Source organism: Pantherophis guttatus, chromosome 12 (genome assembly GCF_059756535.1).
Source record: "Pantherophis guttatus breed Tessera chromosome 12, ASM5975653v1, whole genome shotgun sequence".
NCBI lineage: Eukaryota > Metazoa > Chordata > Lepidosauria > Squamata > Colubridae > Pantherophis > Pantherophis guttatus.
In genome coordinates this window covers 11,655,353-11,682,244 of record NC_142074.1, presented here as the reverse complement: position 1 = coordinate 11,682,244, position 26,892 = coordinate 11,655,353, and the positions used below count along the sequence as shown (strand labels likewise).

Sequence of the window (26,892 nt, the reverse complement as noted above, 5' to 3'; positions counted from 1 at the left end):
GCTCCAAATCAAAAGGAAGGCGGAAAGTTACAACTAGTCCTCGACTTACCACAGGTCATTTAGTGACCGTTCAAATTGAAGACATCGCTGGGGGGGGGGGAAGTGACTTTATGACCATTTTTCACACTTTGTAGCATCCCCACGGGTCACGTGATGAAAATTCAAGTCAGTTGGCAACTGACTCGCATTTATGACGATTGCAATGTCCCGAGGCTCATGACATCATCCCTTTTGGTGATTTTCCGACAGTGAGTGAAACTAGATCACTTAACAACTGTGCGACCAACTTAAATGATTCACTTAACAACCGTGTCAAGGAACATCGTAAAACGGGCCACAAAGCTCACTTAACAAATGTCTCGCTTAGCAACATAAACCTTGGGCCCAGTTGTGGTCGTAGGTTCGAGGACTACCTGTGCTGGAGTGGCAGTCTTCTACCTGTCTTTTTTTCCTGCTTTGTAACCCTGAGAGGTTATAGTTCAAAGAGGGGACATGAATTCCTCACCCACCCTATACAGGGCCTCTCCTGTCAGTGTTTCCTAACCCTTATTCTAACTTCAGTTTCCTGCCTGCTCATGCATTGGCTAATCAAAAGATACTAACTGCTTACTGGGGAGAGAAACTCTTACTATTCGTTCATTTGATCCTGAAGTCACACGTGTCTGGCTGCTGAGCAGGAATTTCTAGCCTTTACATTAAATGATCAAATGTTTGAACCAAGGTCTGGAGTTGATGCTTCGTAGTTTAGTCTGAAACGGAAACAACTGTTAAAAAAACAAAAACAAAAAACTTTGCTGGCTTATATAATAAACACCATGAAATTGGCACCGTCCTCCTGTTTTCTGCAGTTATTCCGAGGCCCTTTTACTACTAGTAGTATCTTTGATGCATAACGGCGGATCCAGAAACAGTTTCTCTGGAAATAATCTGGATGTATAAACTACGGGACTGGAGACTAAAACATATGAAGAACGGTTGCTGGAATTGGGCATGTCTAGTTTGATGAAAAAAAAGGGATGCAGCGACTCAGTAGCTAAGACACTGAGCTTGTCGATCGAAAGTTCGGCAGTTCAGTGGTTCGAATCCCTAGTGCCGCATAATGGGGTGAGCTCCCGTTACTTGTCCCAGCTTCTGCCAACCTAGCAGTTCGAAAGCACGTAAAAAATGCAAGTAGAAAAATAGGTACCATTTTGGTGGGAAGGGAACAGCCTTCCGTGCACCTTTGGCGTTGAGTCATGCCGGCCACATGACCACGGAGACGTCTTTGGACAGTGCTGGCTCTTCGGCTTTGAAACGGAGATGAGCACCGCCCCCTAGAGTCGGGAATGACTAGCACATATGATGTGCGAAGGGAACCTTTACCTTTACGACCTAACATATTATTATTTATATTATATTATATAAATAATATATATTATTTTCACGTTGTATATTATATTATTATTCACATTGTCTTGTATGAACTGCACTAGTAGAAGCTAAACCAATTTCGTTGTATACATGATGTACAACGACAATAAAGGCTTTGACTTTTGACTTTAACGTCTTTGAAATGTAGAACTGCTAGTATAAGCCATCTGTGTCTTTTGTTCTTAGATTGCAAGCTTCTGGGTTTCTATATGACAACTTTTAGCTACAGTACTTGTCATATTAGTGCAGGTAGTTCTTGACTTATAACTGTCCATTTACTGACCGTTTGAAGTTACAATGGCACTGAAAAAAATGACTTGTGACCATTTTTCACACTTATGACCGTTTTTCACACTTATGACCATTTTTTACATTTATGACCGTTGCAGCATCCCCATGGTCATGTGATTAACATTCAGACACTTGGCAAATGACTCATATTAATGACGGTTGCAGTGTCCCAGGGGGTCATCTGATCCCGTTTTGTGATCTGGCAAGCCAAGTCAATGGGAGAAGCCAGATTCATTTAACAGCCTGGTTACTAACTTAACAACTGCAGTGATTCACTTAACAACTGGCAAGAAAGGTTGTAAAATGGGGCAAAACCCACTCACTGTCTCACTTAACAGCAAAAATTTTGGACTCAATTATTGTCATAAGGCAAGGACTACCTGCATTTAGGCAAATTGTGTGCGCACACAAGAAACCTCTTCACTACTAGTAGATTCGTGAGAAAAACCAGATGCCAGAATAATATAACTGCCTAAAATGAAATTATTCAGCCTTATCAAAAGGGATGTTTGTTTTAGGATGATGCTATTCGATTTGGAGAAAGCAAATATCGTCACGAATCTGAATTGAACTTTCAATTTGCTTGTCAATGCCTCTTTTGTGCATGTGCTGATTGCAGACTTGGTACGAGAAGAAAGCATCTCTAGATTATCAACTTGGTACCCCGATTTATTTTAGGATCGAAATCAATACTTGGTGTAGATATTTTCTTGTGAAGCCTCGTTTCTAGATTTGGTAGGTCACTGGATATTCGGATATAGTTTTAGGGAATATTCTCATCTTTGAAAGTGAATAGGAATTCAAACTTCCTAAAATCGTAGCTGGTACTAAACGTAGATCCACAAGAAATATCAGCTACAAGTTTGGGGAGTTTTGCTGATACGATGTAAAGTTCAACTGGCTTGCTGGCTGTTACAGTTGGAGATTAATTAAAATATATTCCCTCATATAACTTATAGTTAAATGGTCATCAGCTGTGGTGATGTCCGTCAGTTTAAATAGTTTTAAAAAGAGCTGTATTCGTGGGGAATGATATTACGAACAGCTTCTAATCATCTCTTCTTCTTTCCTTTTTTCTTCTTCTTCATCTTGTCATCCTGAGAATTTCTAGATTTGATCACTGAATCACAGGCAGCAGACTTTGGCGATCAGCCCTCTTCCCTCCCCCTCCACCCCAAGCCTTATTAAATTTCAGAAAAATGTGAAAGACAAAAAGAGCAAAGCAAAAAGAATTAAAAAGAAAGAGGGAAGGATGGAGAAAAAGAAAAATTGGAGAGAGTGCAAACAAAAGGGGGAAAAAGCTGTAGAAAAATAAAAGTAACTTCCAACTTTCTTCTATATCGGTTAAAAACCCTAAAAAAATAGTCTTCGAACTAGAAGAAACCATATCAAACAGTGTCCAAGAATGGTATCCAAATAGACAAAAATATAGATGTTGCATGCCAAAATAACTAGACACAAAGACAGCTATTCCCCATGCCATCACTCTGCTAAACACATATTTCCCACAGCACTTATGCCTAACGACATCTAACTATGTAGTAGGACTGTATTACTATTACCCTTTTCACCTTTCCTATTAACTACCGTATTTTCCGGCGTATAAGATGACTGGGCATATAAGACGACCCCCTACTTTTCCTGTTAAAATATAGGGTTTGGGCTATACTCGCCGTATAAGACTACCCTCTTCCAACGCACACCAGATAAAAATTAAAAAAAACATCAGATTTGATTTCAATATGGTAATTTTAATTCAAATGCTTATGACATGCAGGTACTTAGCAGGAAAACTGTCACTTATAAACATAAGGCTGTTTGTCATCAAACATGTAAACATAAAACAGTGCAATTGGATTAAACTTTTCTTAATTCACTCTAAAACTGAAAGGAAGGATAAGACAATAAACCCATGGGAGCTGCCATGCTGTTTGTTTTCTTAACAGAACCGGTACAGATACCTATGAGCCAGGCTGCCCATCTGTCAAGGTAACGGGCCACGTATAGCGGCAAGAGGGCTATTTCGTACCAGGTTTTTTTCCTGTCACCCTGTCCTGTCACCCATGTCCTGTCACCCATGCAGCCTTGACGAGATCGGCACAGCTTCCCCATAATGTTGTCGGCACTCCCGTAGCGTCATCGGTCAGCGCCGGCAACTCAGATTCGGGAAGCTGTGCCGATCTCGTCAAGGCTGCATGCCGCTGAATGCTGGACCCAGCTGGTTGCTGTGCGGAGCTTCCCTCACCGTCCCAGGCATCCAGGTGGATATTACCGATGCTCTGACTTCCCCAGACCCCCAGTGATGGTGAGCCCCAGCTGTCTGGGGAAGTTGGAGCGTCAGTAATATCCACCTGGATGCCTGGGACGGTGGGGGAAGCTCCGCACAGCAACCAGCTGGGTCCAGCATTCAGCGGCATGCAGCCTTGACGAGATCGGCACAGCTTCCCCTCAATGTTGTCAGTGCTCTCGTAGCGTCATCGGCCAGCACCGGCAACTCAAGAGTCGGGTTAGAAATCTCTAGCAATGACTAGAGATGGTAGTAGCCGCTCTTACCGCTTCCGTCAGTCTGTCAAGGTAGATATTGTAGGCTTACACACGGCGTATAAGACGACCCCCGACTTTTGAGAAGATTTTCCTGTCTTAAAGAGTCGTCTTATACGCCGGAAAATACGGTAGTCCTATTGATATCTTATGACTATCACTTTGTTGGTTGTATCTTACGATTTATGATTGTATCTTATGTGTTATCATTTATCACTTTGTTGCTCGTATGCATAGTGAGGGCTTATGAACCAGAGACAAATTCCTTGTGTGTGTCCAATCACACTTGGCCAATAAAGAATATTCTATTCTATATTCTGTTCGAAAAGCTAGACAAAGTCTTATCTTTAATCAAAGCAGTCAATTCCTCAATCTCTGCCAACTCCGCTGACGTCACCATCCGTTCTTTCGTTGTGATGACATGCGAGCTCTTCCATCTCGGCGCATAAGAGAAAAGTCTTGCTGCTGTTGTCATATAAAAATAAGTTCCATGTTTTTCTCCTCAATCTGTTTGTCCATCAAACCTAAAAGAAAAGCCTCTGGTTTCAGTTGTAAGTTCAGTTGAAGAAGATCAGCTCTTGCGGTTCAATGGTGAAGAACGCCTGTGTCAGCCCTGGAAGCCATCTTTTTCTTTGGAGCTTCAGGGCTGCCACATTCAGTGCCTGGGAAAACGGGAGGGGGGATTACAAGGAGTTGGTGGAGATATATAGCTGTAACAACATTCTTTTCTCTGGGCGTCAAGGACGTTCAGCCTGCACTTGGATGGGAGTGACTGGGGATTGTCTCCAGTTGGGACGATGCATTGAATGGACCATGTGATGGACTTGTGGGTGCAGGAGATGGATTGTTGACTTTCTTTTGGGTGGGCAAAACCTGGAACTCTCAGATTTGGGTTTTCCCAGATGTGCCAATATGACATTGTTAATAAAATGGAACTTCGAGGAATTGCTAGCCTCGGAGTCTTCTTTCGTTGGGGGTGTTACTTGGAACTCTGACAGCCTGTTGACTTCCATTTATGCTTGCGAACTCCTGAAGGCATCTGAGCAGCCATCGTGTGATTCAGAATGAAGAGTTGAGTTGGGGTAGTGGCTGTAAGTGCATTGTTCAGATATATAGACTCTCCCATGATTATGCTTGGCTGATGGTTACTAAAGTGCCTGCTTGTTTGTCAGATAAAATAAGGGAAGGACTTATAGTCCATAGGGCCCCAAAATGGGACCTCTGATCTGGGATGATGTCTTTCCAAGATCTACCGTGTTTCCCGGAAAATAAGACCCTGTCTTATATTTTTTGAAGCCCGAAATAAGCGCTTGGCCTTATTTTTGGGGAGGTCTTATTATTTTGGGGCGTGTGGAGCAAGATGGGGCTCCTCTTACCATCTTACCTGATTTCCAGCTCTGTCTTCCTAAACCTAACCAGGGGAAATGGAGGGGATCAGCTGTGCATGCATTTAAATATTTTTGGGGCAGGCTTATTTTTGGGGAGGGCTTATTTTCGGAGAAGGCTTATTTTCAGAGAGGGCTTATTTTTTGGGGGGCTTATTTTAGCACATGCACTCAAAAGCCCGATTGGGTTTATTATCAGGCAATGTCTTATTTTAGGGGAAACAGGGTATTTGCAGTAGGATTGTAAATGATTAATGTGTGAATGCACCCCAAGATCATTTGGGTTCCTTGCTCTGGTCATGTGGATTGAAGCATATGGGAGCTGAAATCCCAGCCTCTTGGGAACACTAATCTTAACTTTTCTCTTGTAGAGGAGAAGTAGAAACTATAAATGTTGGGCAGTGTTGAGCTTCAGGGTTTAGTGACCATGGTCTAGACAACAGATTTTCTGATGTTACACCAGCAACTGTGGTTGGTATCTTCAGAAGCATGCTGGTTTGTTTGTTTATTTATAAATGGAGTCTCATAAGCAACATTTGACATGTGGAAGACCTGAGTTTCTTTTTGAGTAATCATAGATAAAACATGGACAGGTATTTTGCCTTGCTGGTGATTTATTTTCTCTTTCTAAAGTCAAGGGATTGAAACTATTGTTGTAGGGTATAATAACAGATTCTTGAATGCCTGCTAGAATTTTTTGCCTTTATATCAATGAGAATCAAGATTGGGTTATCTTGAGTTTCTTTCTCACCTCTCTTCATTGCCAGGCCTAAGTTGATGTTTACATAGCAATTTGTGCATTTCTTCTTCCATCTCTTCTCCATATTCTCCTACCCCAACAAATATTATATATGGCTTGGGCCCGGGATATTTGGGGGGCCATCTGCAGCCAGCAACAGCTGCCCATCGCCCGGTGCGTTCCCACAGAGAGGGCCTCCTCAGGGTGCCGTCGGCCAGACAGTGTCGGCCAGCGACCCCCAGGAGGAGAGCTTTCTCTGTGGGCGCACCTACCCTTTGGAATCAACTGCCCCTGGAGCTCCGGGTGGCCCCCGACCTCCGCTCTTTCCGTCGCGACCTGAAAACGTGGCTGTTTCGTTTGGCTGGCCTGGACTGATGGGGTTTTAATTTTTAACTTGTTAGTCTTAATTGCACTTTTAACTGTTAAATTATGAGATTTGGATTTAATATTTTTTTTAACTTTTTCATTAGATGTTTTTTACTGCTGTGAGCCGCCCCGAGTCCGGCAGGAGATAGGGCGGCATATAAATCTCATTAAATAAATAAATAAATAAATATAAATGAAATGCCTTAAGTCCTGAGTTTTTCTTGACTGGAAGGAAACGAGAGATGATGATTACCATCTTTGCAGTAAGCTGAGATAGAAAAGTATGATTTGAAGGCAGCTTCGGATCCATACTTCTTTATATGAAAATGAACACTATATTCATTTTCTCAGAACTGATAAATAGTGAAGAATTGCAAGGTATGCATATCTTTGAGCAGCACTGCAAAAGAGAGTAAGTGATTATGTTTGGAATCAAAAGGAAGTATAGAATGGATCTTTATTTAGTAAGAAGGATGATCATCAGGCAATCTCCTGATGCTTCAACTACTAGTTCAAAGTACAGTACTTGCTGTTAATAATATTCTATAATTCACATAATAATCTCTCTCTCTCTCTCTCTCTCTCTCTATATATATATATATATATATAACCGAAACCCACTTGCACCGTAATCACAAAATCCAGAAACGTAAAGCCTACAAACTTGAAATTTGACAGTATGTTCCTCTTGGCTTCTAGGTGCTCGCTAAGAAAGCATTTTTCGAAATGACCATCAGATCATTAGTATTTCATATATACATATTATAGTCACACGCTCTGATGCTAAGGAGCTAGAAATTCTACTCCCCCTCCCCACCTGAAAAGAACTCTGTTCCAACTGCCAGTTGCCTTATATTAACATGCTCTGATGCTACCTCATGCCACGCTCACCAAGCCACACCCACAGAACTGGTAGTAAAAGATTTTGAAACCCACCACTGATGTTTACAGTTGTCCACGCCAAATGAAGTTTGAAACTATTTGGCTGGAGATATATATATATATTTTACATTTTATATAATTTCTGGGTGTCCGAAAAGCAGATGTTTGCATCTGTACATAAATTTAGAGTGATGGTATTACAGAGGAATATGTTCTTAATTAATGTTGCAAAACTCTTCTTTTTTTTTATGTTACTGTTGGTCTGGTCTCTTGTTCGTTTTATGCTGACAAGAATTTAGCTCGAGTTTGTTTTATCTTGCTGCAATTGTGTTTTTGGCACTGTTTGATAATGTCACAGTTAATAACTGGGGATGATTTGTCATGGCAGGAAAAGAATTCCTTGTTACACTAGAACGGCTCATTTAAAAAAAATAGAAACAGTCATGGAACATAAGACTTTGGTTAAATTGCTACTGTTTGCAAGGCCGAGTTGAGTTGAAGCAGGAGAAAAGGATTTACTTTTGGTGAACGGTAATTTGCCATAGTAGAAGGAGGAGGCATTTTGGATCCATGACTGTATTCCAGAACCAATTTCATTTGTTCTTTCGTAATTGAAGAGTGTTCAGAAATCAGGGTTTTGTTGAAAAGAACAATCACATGATGGACTTTGTTTACAAGCACTGTTAAAAAAAACCAAACAACCTCGTTTTTTTAAAATACTGAAAACATTGCAGAGCCAACCGATGTTATGTACTTTACTATTTTATTTTAGAGATTTACAAGGCTGCCCAACTCTACAATGACTCTAGATCAGGGATGTCAAACTCAAGGCTCGCAGACTGGATCCGTTCCATGGGGTGCCTAGATCTCGCCCGCTGGGCCACCCTGGAAACAGCAAAGGACTGGCCTGCCAGAGAAAATGGAGCTTGGGAGGGCCGCTCTGTTTTCTTTGGCAGAGTGCTCAGGCCGCCACAGGCACCCCCGACACGAGTGACATCGAGCTGACCATGCCCACCAGACCCCCCGAGGTCAAACACAATCCTGATGTGGCCCTCCATTAAATCGAGTTTGACACACCTATTCTAGATCAGGGGTCACCAACCTTTTGGACCTCAGGGACCACTAAATTCATAAATTTAAATCCCGTGGACCACTAATATGATCTGCTTAATGACTGGCTGGGTGGGTGGGCATGTCTAGGTGGTCATGTGACTGGGTGGGCGTGGCTAACTCGATGTCGCTCAAGTCGAGGGGCACCTTGCCAGCCTCTACTCACCCCTCCCCTCCCAGCCACTCCTCGCCTCCCCGCCTGGGCTCCTTAGGGCCCCAACAGAAAGCAGTCTGGCTCTTCTCCACCAGCAGCACTTCCCTCCAGCCTTTGCCCAAAGCCCTGCACCAGGAGGCCGAAGCAGACCCCAAGACGGAATTTCTGCCCCCCTCTGACCCACACAAAAAGACCCCGAAGGGGGAGACTCTCTGCAGCAACCCAAACATTCATTGCACGTATCTGTCCCAAGGGCCGTAGTTTGAGGACCCCTGATTTAGTACAATATAAAAAATGCAAATAATTTTTCTGCGGCCCACCAAATTGGATTTCTCGTGGACCACCAGTGGTCCATGGACCACCAGTTGGTGACCGCTGCTCTAGATAGTGTACTGTGAAAACAAACGTACCACACAGCTAAACACTCAGATGTGAAAAGAGAAGCAGCGATTAAAGACAATCAGATATTCAGGACCCATCATTCACTCTCACCTAAGGCTTTAAGAAATGGCCATTTTTTTCCCCCAAGCTCTTTTGAACGTAGCCAGGGTGGAGGCCAAACCTAACTCAGGAGGTTAGGCTGATCTATGTTGATCTTAATAAAAATTTGATCAGCTGATATCTCAGGAGGGATATTCTGGTGTTCCACAGATGATACTGTTGTAGCCCGTGCAGATTGTAGCTGATTCCGACAACGAGGAGGCTGGTGTGGTGCTGCGCCAGCAGCCTGTGCAGCTGGCGCTCGAGTCGGACAGTGAGTAGGCTGGAGAAGATGTGGTACCAGAGGCAGGGATTCAGCCAGAACCTCCAGAAGCTCCTTTAAGTGAAGAGGACGAAGAGGAGGAGCCTCTTCTCGATGCACGGGTGCGCAGAGCTTCCAAAAGGCAGGAGTGGTTCCTCAGGAGGAGGTCTCCTCGAGAGTAAGGCTTGGGGCTAATTGGCCACTCCCTTAGCCTATTTAAGGAGGAACGCCGCTTGCAGCAAGCTGTAGGGAACAACTTGAGTTCAATCTCCTTTGCGTCTGGATTCTCTGCAAAATTGCTTCTGGGCTTTCTGCCAACTCTAGTAAAACTGTGATTACCTTATCTTAGAATTCTGGTAAGCTGTTAAGACAGTTTATTAACAGCCTTTGGTTGATAAAAACTAAGTTATTTGAGTAAAATAAGCTTTGTATAGAGTTTGTGTGTGCTGCGTTCTTTGGGGTCTGTAGCTGGGGCAGAACATACACTAGGTCTGTCTAATGATATTGCTTAATGGATGGGACCTTAATGGATGGGACTACCAACATCATACAGAACAGGTAGGAGCCGCAGAACCCAGAAGGACTCTGTGCCAAGAAGGACTTTATAACCAGCATCTTGATTGAGCCAATCAACCAATCAAAAGCCAGAGCATCTCATAGAGCGAAGATGTTGTGTGGGATTGATGAGACATGTCTATGGAGACTCTCAGTCATCCAGTTCATGGTTGTCTCAACGGTGCTTTTTCAAAAGGCGACTGGACTTCCTTTGTTTTTGCTTCAAGATGTTTCGCTTTCCATCCAAAAATCTTCTTCAGATCTCTTCATGTTGTCTTCATCCAAGAAGTTTCTTCAGTTCTCTTCATGATCTGAAAAAAAACTTCTAGGATGAGAAGTATCAAACTCAAGGCCCAGGGCCCAGATCCATCCTGCGGGGTGCTTAGATCTGGCCCATGGGACCACCCTGGAAACCAGGGTGGATAAAAATCAATGATTTTTTTAAAAAAAATTGAAAAAAATCAGATTTTTTTGATTTAAATCGGATTTTTTTGATTTTTATCATTTTTTTATATTTTTATCGAATTTATTTTAATAAAAAGCTTTTGGGGTAAAAATCTATCGTAAGATAGTTTTCTATTTAAGATACATAAATAATTTAGTTTATACAGCATGAAATGGAGCTTAGTTATGTAGCATGAGGCTGTATATTCTGCAACACTGGGACTATCGGTGAGTCAACAGTGGGTCAAAGGAGTAGCAGAGATGACAGTTGCTCTTTAAAAATTATGGTTTAAATCGAGTTGATTTAAATCAAGCCTTTTTACTAGTGATTTAAATCAACTCGATTTAAATCAAATCCACCCTGAGAAGTAGCTGAATATCAGATTAGAGGCTGGAAGAGAAGCACAAAATTTTTGGTACTGTTCTTTGGAATACCAAAGCTGAGTAACACGTGCGTAGAATGCATGAAACACTCCTCTCATCCATTGGCCCCATCCTCTTTGGTAAGTCCACACCATCCTTGCCTTTTCCGTTACCCCCACATCGAGGCTGGGATACATGTGCTTACCACATTTGGATCTTGGCCACTGTTTCAACAGATGTAAGGAGCAATGCGTCATGGAAGAGTTGTGGTGAAGGGAGCAAAGTTCTCACTCAATAGAAGGGATTTTGTTGCAATGCTTAACAAACCATGCTGTGCTATGCCTATTTATTTCTGCTCAGAATTCAGGTGCTGGGTTCTTAGTGGATTGAGAGAAGAATATTTTCTCTCTTGTGCCCTTCCTCTTGCACTTTGCAACATTTGAAAAGCTCGCAAACTGCCCCTTTGTCCCCAAACTTGCCTTGCTGAGTGTCAGAAAATGGAGTTAGAATAATTTCACAACCAAATAAAATGAAGTGACGAAGAGCCAGATGGACCCAGAGAAACTAAAATAACATTTAAGGTCTAACATTTTGGGGGGAGAGAAGGCAGCAAACATCCAGAAGCTCTTTGGTTTCTGATGCCACCATCTCCGCATCATCTACCAGAGGGTTATTTAAAGTATATCAAATCATCTTCTGATGACTTCCACCCACTGGTACCCAAATGAGTGTACGTAAAACAACCAATGGTTTATTTTAACTTTGCATCTCTTATTAGTAAGAGTGAGCATCGCAGGCAAAGGAAAGTACCAAACAGTTCAAACAACCAGTTCCCAGAACAGAACAGAATAACAGAGTTGGAATGAACTCTGGAGGTCTTCTAGTCCAATCCACTTTTCAGGCAGGAAGCCCTATACCATTTCAGATAAATGGTTGTGCTGTCTCTTCTTAAAAACGTCCAGTGTTGGAGCATTCACAATTTCTGGAGGCAAGTCGATCCACTGATTAATTGTTCTAAGTGTCAGGAAATTTCTCCTTAGTTCTAAGTTGCTTTTCTCCTTGATTAGTTTCCATCCATTGTTCCTTATCTTGCCTTCAGGTGCTTTGTAGAATAGCTTGACTCCCTCTTCTTTGTGGGAGCCCCTGAAATATTGGAACACTGCTATCATGTCACCCCTAGTCCTTCTTTTCATCAAACTAGGTAAAGGTAAAAGGTTCCCCTCGCACATATGTGCTAGTAGTTTCTGACTCTAGGGGGCAGTGCTCATCTCTGTTTCAAAGCCGAAGAGCCAGTGCTGTCCGAAGATGTCTCTGTGGTCATGTGGCCGGCATGACTCAATGTCAAAGGGGCACGGAACGCTGTTCCCTTCCCACCAAAGGTGGTCCCTATTTTTGTACTTGCATTTTTTAGGTGCTTTCGAACTGCTAGGTTGGCAGAAGCTGGGACAAGTAATGGGAGCTCACCCTGTTATGTGGCACTAGGGATTCGAACCGCTGAACTGCCGATCTTTCGATCGACAAGCTCAGCATCTTAGCCACTGGGCCACCATGTACCTTTTTTCATCAAACTAGACATGCCCAATTCCAGCAACCATTCTTTATATGTGTTAGCCTCCAGTCCCCTAATCATCTTTGTCGCTCTTCTCTGCACTCTTTCTAGAGTCTCAACATCTTTTTTATATTGGCTTGGAGAAGGCCAGTAATTGTCCTGCTGATGCTCGCTTAACTGTAAGCTTTGACTAACGTATTATGTGAACATAGTCTCATATTGGGACTTGCAAAAGAGCTGCTTTCATGGGGATTAAAATCTAGGGTCTTTTGTTGAGTGGTTCCCTACCAAATCAAGGTACCTCCCATGGTTGAAATTCAATTTGAAATGAGCTGAATTTATTTCCCCTTAATGGAACTACCTTTTTCTGTTCCAAGTGAATCTATTCATTTTTGTATTCATTTTCTAACTTTGTTTCAAATCGTTTAGCAGTCTGTTCTCACACACCCTTTCACTGGTGTTCACCTTCCTTGCAGTGCCGCATAGAAGATATTGCACTATTGAACAATGCAATGGAAGCTGACACTGTATAACAGAATAACAGATTTGGAAGGTTGTCCAATCTCTTCTTAAAAACCTCCAGGGATGGAGCACCCTGGAGGTTGCTTCTGGACAGGAAGCTGTTCCACTGGTTAATTGTTCTCACTGTCAGGACATTTCTCCTTAGTTCTAAGTTGCTTCTCTCCTTGATTAGTTTCCACCCGTTGCTTCTTGTCCTGCCCTTAGGTGCTTTGGAGAATAGGTTGACCCTCTCTTCTTTGTGGCAGCCCCTGAGATATTGGAAGACTGCTATCAGGTCACCCGTAGTCCCTCTTTTCATTAAACTGGAAGATTGTGAGTTCTTCTTCTTGTTAGTTGCGAAGTCATGTCCGACCCATCGCGACCTCATAGACAACGTTCCTCCAGGCCTTCCTGTCCTCTACCATCCTCTGGAGTCCATTTAAGTTCATGCCTACTGCTTCAGTGACTCCATCCAGACACCTTGTTCTCTGTCGTCCCCTTCTTCTTTTGCCCTCAATCTTTCCCAGCATTAGGCTCTTCTCCAGTGAGTCCTTCTTTCTCATGAGGTGGCCAAAGTCTTTGAGTTTCATCTTCAGGATCTGGCCTTCTGAAGAGCAGTTAGGATTGATCTCCTCTAGGACTGACCAGTTGGATCGCCTTGCAGTCCAAGGGACTCGCAGGAGGCTTCTCCAGCACCAGAGTTCAAAGGCCTCAATTCTTTGGCGCTCAGCCTTTTTTATGATCCAACTTTCATAACCATACATTGCAACTGGGAAAACCATCACCTTGACTATAGTCCTATGCGAGTTCTACGTGAGTTCTAATAATGCTTTAACCATGAAAGTTATCTTTGGTGACTCCTGAATCATCAGCAGACAGTGAGTTCTAGTCCTGCTTTAGCAATGAAAGCCAGCTGGGTGATTTTGGGTCAGTCACCAGGCGACAGTGAGTTCTAATCCCATTTTAGCCACAACAGCCAGTTGGGTCAGTCTCTCTCTCTTTCTCTCTCTCCCTGTCTCAGCCCAATTCATTATGGAGAAAATAGAAGGAAGAATGTATGTAGGATTTGTTCTCTGCCTTGAGTTATTTGTAAAAATAATAAAGGCAGGACATGTTCAGTTTCATTTTGTGGACTACATGAAGAAGTTTGTGGTAGATAGCTGATGACTCCTGTTGCTTTAATAATCCAGAAAGATATTTCCTAGCATGTGGTAATGGGTGTGTGCAGATATGCACACATGTTATAGGATGGGAGGGTAGATGAACATGAGTTGTTGCCGAATTATATGATAATTCGTCTCTTTAAATGAATAATTATCCTCGGGTTCTTTATCAGGTTTTTCCAGTTTTTAATGAACATAGTCGACATGTTAGGACGAGAACGTATCGTCCTTTCTAAAGTGCAACTTTGAACAAATTTAGCAACTTCATCGTAAGGGAAAAAAAGACCAAAAAAAAATTATTTAACTTGGTGTGACTTTTCATAAAATGGGGCCAATTATTTAAAATTAGGTTGAGAAGGAAATCTCATGAGCCATCTGTCTGAATTGTAGCAGCTGATGCACTTGACTTTTTAAAAAGAATTTAAGTAAAATTCTCACCTAATTAGCCTCCATATGCTTTGACCCACTAGATTAATTTGGCATTTCCACTTTTACTTCATCCTCCTGGCTCAAAACAGTAACTGTGTGAGGGACCTTGGAGTCTTAGTGGATGATCCACTCTAGCTGGTCTTCATGTGTACGGGAACACCGGAAACAGGAAGAATAGCCACCCAGTGCACATGTGCATGCTGGGAAGATGATCTTCTGGTCTAGTTGGTGTACGCGTGCGCATGCACGCCAGAAATTAGAAGACCAGGTGCTCAGTGCATATATGCAAACTAGAAGAGCAACCACCTAGCACGCGCATGCGCACTGGGAGACTGCTCTTCCATTTTCCAGCGCTCCTGCATGCATGAAGACCAGCTGGCTGGAGTACAGGAACCCAGAAGAACAACTGCAGTGATGGGTTGTTCCTGGTTCTGCCCGGTTCGGGCGAGCCAGTAGTGGTGATGATGTGACGTCAGCAAACCGGTTCTCTATGACTGTGAGCTGGGCCCTCCCGCCCATCCCACCATTATATCTACCTTTATTTGTCGATTTTTAGCCCAGATGATAGCATGGCAGAGTGGATTGCCACACCTCAGCTGGGCAGAAATCTAATGCGTTTGCGCGGAGCGCAAGCTCGCATCTATGTGCGCATGATGCAAGCATGGGGTTTTTTGTTTTTTTTGCTTTAATTTATATGCCGCCCTTCTCTGGAGACTTAGGGCAGCTTACAATGCGTTAAGCAATAGCCTTCATACTTTTGTATATTTATACAAAGTCAGCTTATTGCCCCCACAATCTGGGTCCTCATTTTACCTACCTTTGAAAGGATGGAAGGCTGAGTCAACCTTGAGCCTGGCGAGATTTGAATTTGCAGTAATTGCAAGCAGCAGATGTTAATAACAGTGCATTAGTCCACTGTGCTACAAAGGCATGGTGATCGTGCGCAAAGCGAAGAGAACCGGTGGTAACCCCAGTTGGAACCCACCACCGAGCAATAGGCGATGGCTTGCATGCCCGGAGAGATGGGTCTGCGTGCCACTTCCAGCACATGTGCCATAGGTTCTCCATCACTGGTATAGGTCCTCCTGTTTGAGCAAGGGGGCTGGACTAGAAGACCTCCAAGGTCCCTTCCAGCTCCTTCATTCTAAACATTTTCTTTTGAGTACTCAGATACAATCCAAAGGATGGTTTCATTTTGAAAAGCAGGATATCGGCTAACAATCATTTCAAACCTCTCAACGGCTTTACTGTATTTTCTGAAAAAGCATCAAATCCAGCGAGTGCTGATACAGATAAAAACACGTTTTTCTGTCTTCAGTGTAGAACCTTTAAGGTTATCACGAAACACTTATCAAAGTTTTCTGGTTATTCTCATCGTAGAACAGAAGTTTGGGAAGCGATGGTTTGTATTTCTGTTCCTTTATAAACATCTGAGGACGTTAAGCATAAATATTCCTTGTGTATTTTGAAAGCATGTACTGCTTACGTTAGTGCATCTGCTCTCTGGCCTATTGTTATATTCTGTTGCTATGATCTTATGGACTTTAGCAAGTAGATTGGAGAGCATGTTCCATTGAAAAGTGAATTTAATGTTACTTCCTGAAAAAAGAAAAAAAGGAGGAAGATGCAACCCTGTAAACCAGGGGTGTCAAACTCAAGGTCCACAAGCCAGATCCGGTCCACAGGGTGCTTAGATGTGACCTGTGGACCCGTTCCTGGAACCATCAAAGGACCAGCCCGCTGTGTCTCTGCCAGTGAAAATGGAGCTCGGGCAGGCCTCCCGGGCTCCGTTTTCAGCCACGACAGCTCCCTGCAGCCCTTTGCCAGTGAAAATGGGGCTCGGGAGGACCACACGCGGCCCTCCTGGGCTCCGTTTTTACAGGCAGAGGACTGCAGGAGGCTGTCGCAGCCGAAAACAGAGCCTTGATGAGTGACAATGAACTGGCCATGCCCCCTGGCCACCGCTCCTCCCGGTCCCCTGAGGTCAAACATAACCCTGAGGCGGCCCTCAGTGAAATCGAGTTTGACACCCCTGCTGTAGACTGAAAGGTAGCTGCTATTCGCAATGATTTTCCCCCCTCAAAATACTACCTTCGGGAAAGATTGTCAGAACTCTTTCCATTTCGCTGTCCGTTGTGCTTCTCCCAATCTTTGAGTTTGGTGAGCGAATGTGAGATAACATTAAAATCTTCATCTCATTACAAAAGTTGATGGACTTAGAAGAGATGGCCAAACTGACCACTTTGATCAAAGCAAAAAAAAAAAAAAAGTAATGTTTGTTTCTCCTTGGAAACCGCTTCTGGACTTCATGCTTGAGGTGGGGGAAAAAATGAAACTTTGATTTTGGGTTTTATCGATTAGATAGATATGTTGTTATAGAAATGGCTAGTTTATACTATTATGTAAAAGTTAAAAAGTTGAGCTTTGATATTACTGTTTATTCTAGGGAGTTGGAAGTCCACACCTTTTTTTCTTTCTTTTTTTCCTTCTTTTCTACACTTCTCTCATCCCCTTTCCTCCCTTATTTTTCTTACTACCATGTTTTCCTGAAAATAAGACCCTGTCTTATATTTTTTTTGAACCTCGAAAAAGGGCTTGGCCTTTTTTGGGGGGAGGTCATTATTTTGGGGTGCATGGGGCAAGATGGGGCTCCTCTTGCTGTCTTTTCTGATTTCCAACTCTGCGTTTAAATATTTTCGGGGAGGGCTTATTTTTAGGGGGAGGCTTATTTCAGCGCATGTGCTCAAAAGCCTGATTGGGCATATTATCAGGGGATGTCTTATTTTTGGGGAAACAGGGTATTTATTTTTGTATTTTATATTATAAACTAATAAAACTGAGAAATTGTAAAATCTTCATCTTACAATCGCTTGATAAAATTGTAGTGGGGAGAGTGTGATGTCACAAAATACACATAGTGCTTTACAGACCTCTCTAAGGGGTTTACCACAGTGGTGGGTTTCAATTTTTTTTACTGTGGGCGTGGCCTGGTAGGCGTGACAGGGGAAGGATACTGTAAAATCTCCATTCCCACCCTACTCCAGGGGAAGGATACTTTGAAATCTCCATTCCCTCCCCAATCCAGGGGAAGGTTACTACAAAATCCCCATTTCCTCCCGATCAGCTGGGACTTAGGAGGCAGAGACTAGATGGGGCGGGGCCAGTTAGAATTTTTACTACCGGTTCTCCGAACTACTTAAAGTTTCTACTACCGGTTCTCCAGAACTGCTCAGAACCTGCTGGTTTACCAAGTCAGCATATTGCCCTCCAACAATCTGGCTCCTCATTTTACCGACCTCGGAAGGATGGAAGGCTGAGCCAACTTTGAGCCAGTCAAGATCGAACTGCTGACAGTTGGCAGAATTAGCCTGCAATGCTGCATTCTCACCACTGGGCCACCACGGCTCTTCTTCCTCTTGTATCACACCTGTAACAACTTCCCAGCGTACTGGATAATTTATTTTGGATTAGCTAAACTTTGTCCCTAAAACAAACGCCCATTTTGGGTGATGTGCAAGAGCCTTCTCAATTTCTTTTCGATGACACTGAATGAAAAAAGGAAATGTGATTGCTAATGCCTTTGAACTCACGATGACTTTTTTATTTTTCAGCTGAATGGCATCAAAATGGTGGACGAACCTATGGAGGAAGGAGAACCATATTCCTGTAACGTAAGTTGGGATATTCCTCATGATGGGAATTGAAATAATTTTATATTATCTAGGGAACCTGTTGGGTGTAGTCATCAAAGCATTAGATTAAAAACCAGCAGACTGTGAGTTTTAATCTTCTGGGCTGATCTTGGGCCAGTCATGTTTCTTCAGCCTGAGGAAAAAAGCAATGGTAAACTACTTATGGGAAAAAACTTGCCAAGAAAACTGCAGGCAGTCTATAAGAATTGGACAAGATTGAATGCAAGAAAACAAAATTATACGGTACCAGTGTAAAAGAGACAAATGAAATTTTCCTTGCTGTTGCATCAGGGGAAATGACTTTTTGGGCCACGCTGATGGAAAGTACATACAAAATTATTTGGTTTGCCTAGCTGTGCTTTTAAAATAATTACATATTTTCAAGATGCAAGTCTGCATTTTTTTAAATAAAAAAATCTAATTCTATAAGAATCGCATCCGGAGCTCCTGCTTGCTTGAAGCAGGAAAAAGGGGCTAGCTACCGTGTTTCCCCTAAAATAAGACTTATAGTCCAGTGTGCAAAATGGGACCTCTGATCTGGGATGATGTCTTTCCAAGATCTACCCATGTTTCCCCGAAAATAAGACCCCGTCTTATATTTTTTTGAACCCCGATATAAGTGCTTGGCCTTATTTTCGGGGAGGTCTTATTATTTTGGGGCACGTGGAGCAAGATGGGGCTCCTCTTGCCATCTTACCTGATTTCCAGCTCTGCATTTAAATATTTTTGGGAGGGCTTATTTTCGGGGCGAGGCTAATTTTAGTGCATGCTCTCAAAAGCCTGATTGGGCTTATTATCAGGGGATGTCTTATTTTCGGGGAAACAGGGTAACAGAATTTAGTCTGAACATGCACCTGGATTTTTTTTTTTTTTTTTTTTTTTTTGCAAATCTCAAGGTTTTTGATTCGAAGGGGTAAAGATGCCCTTCGGTCAAACTTCATTCTTTGTGGTTATATCCATGCAATTTTCTTGACATTCCCAAGAGAAGTGGTTTGCCATTGCCTCTTCCGAGATTCTTTTTTTTTTTTCTATTTTCCAGTCCAGCCGGTTCCCTTGGAATTCCCATCTAATTCTCACAAAATCAAATACTAACCGGGGCTGATGGCTGCTTAATTTATGAGATCAGTTATGGCTAGCTGCGTGCTGCCATCTACTGAGTCCAGCGGTGGAAAACAACATTTGAAAACGAAGTTTGCAAAAGTGTCTTGTTTGCAGAAATATTTCTCCTTTCTGGCTTGCAGAAAGCTGTGGGGGAGGTTTGATACCTTATCAGCTTATTTACCATGCTTACTTACAATTGCACATAGTGCTCTAAGAAATCCACGTGATGGCTAGTTGCAGATATAGTTGAGAAAAATAAAATAGTTCTTGGCTCAGAGAATTGAAACCCATTACAACAGAAGGAAGGGTTCTCTAATGTGTCAAATTCATTGTCAGAAACACCGAATTGTGTTTTGGTGTTTTAATTCCATAGTTGTTATTTAACATGATGTTGCTTGCTCTGATTTTATTTTCTCTCAGGGATAACAGATTCATTCTCTCCCAACAGCTTGTATTTTTGCTTGCAAACTTAACTAGGAAATGAGCTCCTTAAAACTATTTTGACAATGAAATGCTAATTCAGGTTGACAATTGCTCTATTTTATATTTCCCTGTTGATAGTAGAAGGTACAGAGGTGATTCCATGCATGCTCTCACAGACACACACATACCAGAGGTGGGTTTCAGCAGGTTCTGACCAGTTCTGGAGAACCGGTAGCAGAAATTTTGAGTAGTTCGGAGAACCGGTAGTAAAAATTTTGACTGGTCCCACCCCCATCTATTCTCTGCCTCCTGAGTCCCAGCTGATCGGGAGGGAATGGAGATTTTACAGTATCCTTCCCCTGCCACGCCCACCAAGCCATGCCACGCCTACCAAGCTACACCCACAGAACCAGTAGTAAAAAAATTTGAAACCCACCACTGACACATACATACCAGGGGTGGGTTCTACTTAACTTTACTACTGGTTCGCAACGGGATCGTGCGCGCACCCTTGCTTCGCTCACGCACACGCCTTGCTTCTACGCATGCGCAGATCACTGATGACATCCAGGTCAGTGGGCGGGGCCTCCCGCCGGTTTTACTGCTGGTTCTTGTGAACCGATCCGAACCGGGGGCAACCCACCACTGATACACACACATTACACACACTCACGAAACATATATTTGTTTCAAAAGCTGGGGAAAAAAGAAAAAAGAATCCAAAAGAGATGTGGAAATTCTCCACGGATTCTAATGCTTATCCTGGAAGAAACTCTCCCACTCATTCCCAACAAATTACATTGTCCGTAACATGAGAACTCCCATCCTAACCATATATTAGTAGGTCTCATCAGTAAATGCGTTGGCTGTTAATTAAAGAGAAGCTATGGGCCAAGGAACTTTTATTTGTTTTATGTTTTGTGTTATTCCAGAAATTGCTATACATAGTAATACTTCCCTGTAAATTAGAACTGGTAAGACGCTTAATCTAGGAGATAGATAACATTTTTCTTATTAGACAAGATTCTTTTTTAAATATTAGCAGCACAAGGCCTGGGATCTGGAAAATATAATAACTTTGTCTGGGCTGCATAAACAGAGAAATAGAATCAATATCACGTGTAGTGTTAATACCACTTTGTAATGCCTTGGTAGGACCACACTTGGAATATTGCATTCAGTTTTGGTCGCCACGATGTAAAAAAGATGTGGAAATTCTAGAAAGAGTGCAGAGAACAGCAACCAAGATGATTAGGGGACTGGTGGCTAAAGAACGGTTGCAGGAACTGGATATGTCTAGTTTGATGAAAAGAAGGACTAGGGGAGACGTGATATCAGTGTTCCACTATCTCAGGGGCTGCCACAAAGAAGAGGGAATCAAACTATTCTCCAAAGCACAGGGTAGAACAAGAAGCAATGGGTGGAAACTAATCAAGGAGAGAAGCAACTTAGAATTAAGGAGAAATTCCCTGACAGTTAGAACAATTAATCAGTGGAACAACTTGCCTGCAGAAGTTGCCTATTGAACGTTCCAACACTGGAAATTTTAAAGAAGATGTTGGATACCCATTTGTCTGAAGTGGCGTAGGGTTTCCTGCCTGGGCAGAGGGTTGGACTAGAAGACCTCCAAGGTCCCTTCCAACTCTGATATTCTATTCTATTTGTCATGCGGTAATATGTATTTCATATTCATTTCCTACAAATTAAAGAATGTGTTGTATACTGGTTGGTAAGGTTCTAGGTGGTTTTGGGAATATTAATGTTGGAATGACAACTGCAGTGATCAATACTCAATATTAAGACTAGATTTAGATAAAGCTGACGCTTACTATGTAATATTTATAATATTAATTAACACTTACTGCTAATTAGTGATGTTCACTGGTTTGGATGAAATCAGATAAATTTTGTGGAGATAGTATCATAACTTTAAAATACAGTTTGCCAGTATTATAACATTATTGTAATGCTGTATTAATAATGCAGTAGCATAATAGAATATAATAAGATGATTTACTGCATTATTGAAACTGTTGGGATTTATAAAAATAAAAACAAAAAACTTGGGATTCTAATTAACAGCGATACAATATTACATAGATTCATGCCATTACATATTTCTGCTCAATTATATTGGACAGAAATGGTACTGTACATCACTGCTTAAGTCCAGTCGTAGTAATAGGTATGAAACAGAAGAACATGGAATGATACCAGTTCTTCAGCCTAGAACTGAAAACGAAAACTTTTCTTCTGACTCGTTTGCTTTTTTTTTTTAATAATTCTGTGAATTTGTTTCTATCTTTTAAATAGAATCGAGGAAGAAGGAAGTAAATAAATATTGTAAAATCCAGTTGATTACTTAAGTTAGATCTTGGCAACATTGGTGAATCGCTGAAACGTCTCATCTATGCTACAGATGTTCTAGATTTACATCTAGAATAGAATAGAATAGAATAGAATAGAATAGAATAGAATAGAATAGAATGTAGAAATGGGATAGAAGAATAGAGTAGAGAGTAGAGTAGAGTACAGTAGAGTAGAAGAGAGTAGAAGAGAAGAGAAGAGGGAATAGAATTAGGAGTAGAGTGGAGTGGAATGGAATGGAATATAAATAAGAATAGAATAGAATAGAATGTAGAAATGGGATAGAAGAGTAGAGTAGAGAGTAGAGTAGAGTAGAGTAGAGTAGAAGAGAAGAGAAGGGAAGGGAAGGGAATAGAATTAGGAGTAGAGTAGAGTGGAATGGAATAGAATGGAATGGAATAGGAATAAGAATAGAATAGAATAGAATAGAATAGAATAGAATAGAATAGAATAGAATAGAATAGAATAGAATAGAATATTTTTTTTTATTGGCCAAGTGTGATTGGGCACACAAGGAATTTGTCTTGGTGCATATAACATCTAATTAAAGCACTCTTGTGGAAAAGCTAAACAAATTCAGGTGTTAGGGGAGCAAATGAATAGGTTGAAGATAGGTCCCACAGAAAGGAAGAGAAGAGCACACAGGTTGACATCATCTAGCATAGCAACAATTTACATACTTGCATACGATATTAGGCAGTCAGTGTTTGACACCATCATAACGTGCATGTTGACATTTTTCACTGTTACTGCGAACAGCTTACATGTTCACTTCCTTCTTGTTTTCTGCAGTCCAATCTCCTTAACTACAAGACTGGACTATAGAAACAAGATGTCACCTTTGGAAGCCATATTAACCTTGGAAGCTTCCACACTGCCACCTTCTTGTGCTTGGGAAAGTAGGAGCGGGGATATGGTAGAGGCAATTTTTGTTAGACGTAATAGCATTCTTCTTTTCAGTCAAGGTCATGGTACTCCTGCATCTAGAGGACGAGTGGTTGCAGTGGTGGATCAAGTTGGGATGGATGGTGATTGGGCCATGTGATGGACTGATCGATGCAGGGGCTGGATTTGGGGTTTTGATTTATTGAGGGAAAGCTCAGAACTCTCAGATTCGGGTTTTCCCAGGTGTGCCAGTATAAGGTAAAGGTAAAGGTTCCCCTCGGACATATGTGCTAGTTGTTCCCGACTCTAGGGGCGGTACTCATCCCTGTTTCAAAGCCGAAGAGCCAGTGCTGTCTGAAGACATCCCCTTGGTCATGTGGCTGGCATGACTCAACGCCAAAGGCGCACGGAACGCTGTTACCTTCCCACCAAAGGTGGTCCCTATTTTTCTACTTGCATTTTTTACGTGCTTTCGAACTGCTAGGTTGGCAGAAGCTGGGACACGTAAAACGGGAGCTCACCCCATTACGCGGCACTAGGGATTCGAATCGCTGAACTGCCAACTTTTCAATTGACCAACTCAGCGTCTTAGCCACTGAGCCATCACGTCCCGGTATACCTATTCCAATAAATGAAGATTTTTGAGATGAAGTTTGTCTCGGAGTTTTTAATTGGAGTTGGGTTGTTCTGGAACGCTGACACAAGAAAGTGAAAAATATAAGTTTTTGGGGAAGATGTTAGGCCAGAACTGACGAAGCTGGAAGCTAATGGAGCATTATGCAGTTGTACAACACATGTTTCCTTTCCCCTGTTCTGTTGCGTGTGTAGCTGCTGCCCACACTTAACAGCTGTTGAATTTCCAAATTCTGTTCAAAACCTTTTTTTTCTCTCTCTCTCTATTATGTGGCTACCGCTCAGTATTTAGAATTCACTGGAAGTACTGTAGCATTTCAGATCCTTCAGTTGTGTGAGGTCTACGATGACTCAGCCGGCAAATGTTCCGATTATGGTAATAAGCGAGTATAACATCATTTCCACTGACAGTGGCATTCAAAAGTGTTGTTTTCTTAAGTTCTTATTTAATTACTATTGTGTCAGTTTCCACAGAAACCCTGTTCTACTGTCAAACCTGGGTTACTCCAGATCACTTTTAAACACACAAACAGATGAACTGTTAAGATCGGTTCATGTAAATGATATTTTTTTTCTAAACAAAAAACAGTGAAAAGCATCATCCTTAAATATTGGATATTGACACTTCCACTTGGACTGATGGCTACCATTTCTTTTTCCTTTGTCCCTCGGCAACATGTTTTCTACCTTTAAACTGCTTTTTTTTCTGGGAAAGGGGTACATTTTTAGTGTACCCAAAGCTAGTGCTCAGATGGTTTCTAGTATCTTACACCTGAACAAAATATTGCAGTGTTCCAATATCTGAGGGGCTGCCAGAAAGAAGAAGGAGTCAAGCTATTCTCCAAAGCACCTGACGGCAGGACAAGAAGCAACGGATGGAAATTAATCAAGGAGAGAAGCAACTTAGAACTAAGGAGAAGTTTCCTGACAGTGAGAACAATTAACCAGTGGAACAACTTGCCTCTAGAAGTTGTGAATGCTCCAACGCTGGAGGGTTTCAAGAAGATGTTGGACAACCATTTGTCTGAAATGGTGTAGGGTTTCCTGCTTGAGCAGAGGTTTGGACCTCCAAGGTCCCTTCCAACTCTGTTATTCTCTAAAAAAATAAAAGCCACTGATGTAAATGATTAAAGTGATGGAAAAGATGGGCAAAGAAATGTTGGGCTCAATGATCTTTTTCAGGGAAGTTTTCAGTAAAGATGGGAGAGGATCTGAAGGACATTTCTTTTGCAAGGTCATTATTAATCATACAATTTTATTTATCAGAGAACACAGAATAAGTCAAAATAGGATGAATTATTCCTTGGTAAAGTAATATTGGATTGTACCCTGCCTTTCCCCCCTGTTATTTTTGGATTTATGAAACAATCAAGAAAATTTAAACGAGTCTCAGCCTTATAAACTGAAATAATTATTTATACTTTTAAATCTTGAAAGGTAAAGGTAAGTAAAATTCTGCAGGTGTATCCAAAAGTCTATAAAACAGTGAGTCCCTTCTCAGTGCCTTTTCACCGGATTCTACAATGATAGAGTTACTTTAATATATAAATAGCCAAGTCTTTAAAAATAACAAAAGCTTTACTATACATTTTCTCAGATTGTAAACTATAGTTCTGGTCTTCTGCTCCAAATATTTATATTGAGTAGCCTGTTCAAAAGTGGTAAGCCATCGTTCCTTACAAATCATAAAATATAAACAATATCGTTTACAACTATGGATAATCTGATAGAAAAACCTTCTAAGTAAACAAGCAGGGTGCAGATACCTTAACTAATGTAGCACTCATTCTTAGCAGCTTTTCTTTCTTTCTTTCTTTCTTTCTTTCTTTCTTTCTTTCTTTCTTTCTTTCTTTCTTTCTTTCTTTCCTTCTCTTTCTCCCTTTCTCCCTCCTCCCACCCCCTCTCTCTTCCTTTCTCTCTCTCTTTCTTCCTTTCCTCTCTTTCTCTCTTTTTCTTTCTTTCTCTATCTCTCTTTCTCCCTCCCTCCCTCCCTCTTTCTTTCTCTCTCTCTCTCTTCCTTCCTTCCCTCTTTCTCTCTCTTTCTCTTTCTCTCTCCCTTTTCCTCCCTCCCTCCCTCCCTCCCTCTTTCTTTCTTTCTTTCTTTCTTTCTTTCTTTCTTTCTTTCTTTCAATAGGATGAAGGAAGTGTCAAAGAGATTCCTATTACCCACCATGTGAAAGAAGGATGTGAAAAAGCAGATCCGGCACAATTTGAATTGCTTAAAGTCCTTGGTCAAGGATCATTTGGAAAGGTAACAATGAAAATAAACTGTGTTTCTTTTAAATGTTGCATTGGATGTCCCATAGAGCCCCTGATTTTATTCCTCTACTACCCTGTTTCCCCCAAAATAAGACATCCCCTGATAATAAGCCCAATCGGGCTTTTGAGCGCATGGCAATATGGCCAAGCGCTTCTTTCAGGGTTCAAAAAAATATAATATAATATAATTATTTTGGGGGAAACACGGCACATAGAAGCTTAGTGTTTTTAAGTGCTGGGGAACTTATTATAGTAAATCCTGTGAGCATTTCAGTAGCAGTAGCTGTAGCACTTAGACTTATAAACAATAACATATTTAATCTTTATTGTTTGTTGAGGTTTTCCTTGTGAGAAAAATCATTGGTCCTGATGCTGGACAACTTTACGCCATGAAAGTTCTAAAGAAGGCATCCTTGAAAGGTAAAGTTTAAAAACGCTTCTGCTGTGTTTATTTTGATTTGTGAAATAAAATAACCATTCAGAACTTAATAATCAAATTTTATCTTAAAAATGCTGATAAAACTCCACTGAAGATGTGGTACTCGAAATTTCTCATAGGAATGAATGTGAAATCCTATTCAATATTGTGAACGTGACGTATTATTTATATGGAAGCAAGTGGTTTCATTATGGTAGATTTTTCACTAACCAACTGGTTGCCCCAAAGGTGTTTTTTATGGGGGGCAACTTTTTTATGGACTTTCTTCTTTTTCTTTTTTGAAGACGTTTCGCTTCTCATCCAAGAAGCTTCTTTAGCTCTGGCAGGATAGTGGGACAGTCCCATATCACTGTGTAAAAAAATAAATAAAAAAAAATAGATATTTCCATGTTCAATTCAATTATTACCAATATAAGTTAGTTAGTTAGTTTGTTTTGTTTGTTTAAAAATGTTTTTTATTTATAATACA

The 26,892-nt window shown here is 41.5% G+C and overlaps 1 protein-coding gene across 2 annotated transcripts in view; it reads left to right on the top strand.

The window, feature by feature from the left end:
• RPS6KA6 (ribosomal protein S6 kinase A6) overlaps positions 1-26,892 on the top strand; it is a 67,485-nt gene that overhangs the window by 7,702 nt on the left and 32,891 nt on the right. For both annotated transcript variants that reach the window (XM_087877410.1, XM_087877411.1), the window contains exons 2-4: positions 18,236-18,295; positions 25,860-25,976; positions 26,323-26,404. In XM_087877410.1, the coding sequence (XP_087733536.1) occupies positions 18,236-18,295; positions 25,860-25,976; positions 26,323-26,404 (259 nt within the window). The remainder of the gene's footprint in view (positions 1-18,235; positions 18,296-25,859; positions 25,977-26,322; positions 26,405-26,892) is intronic.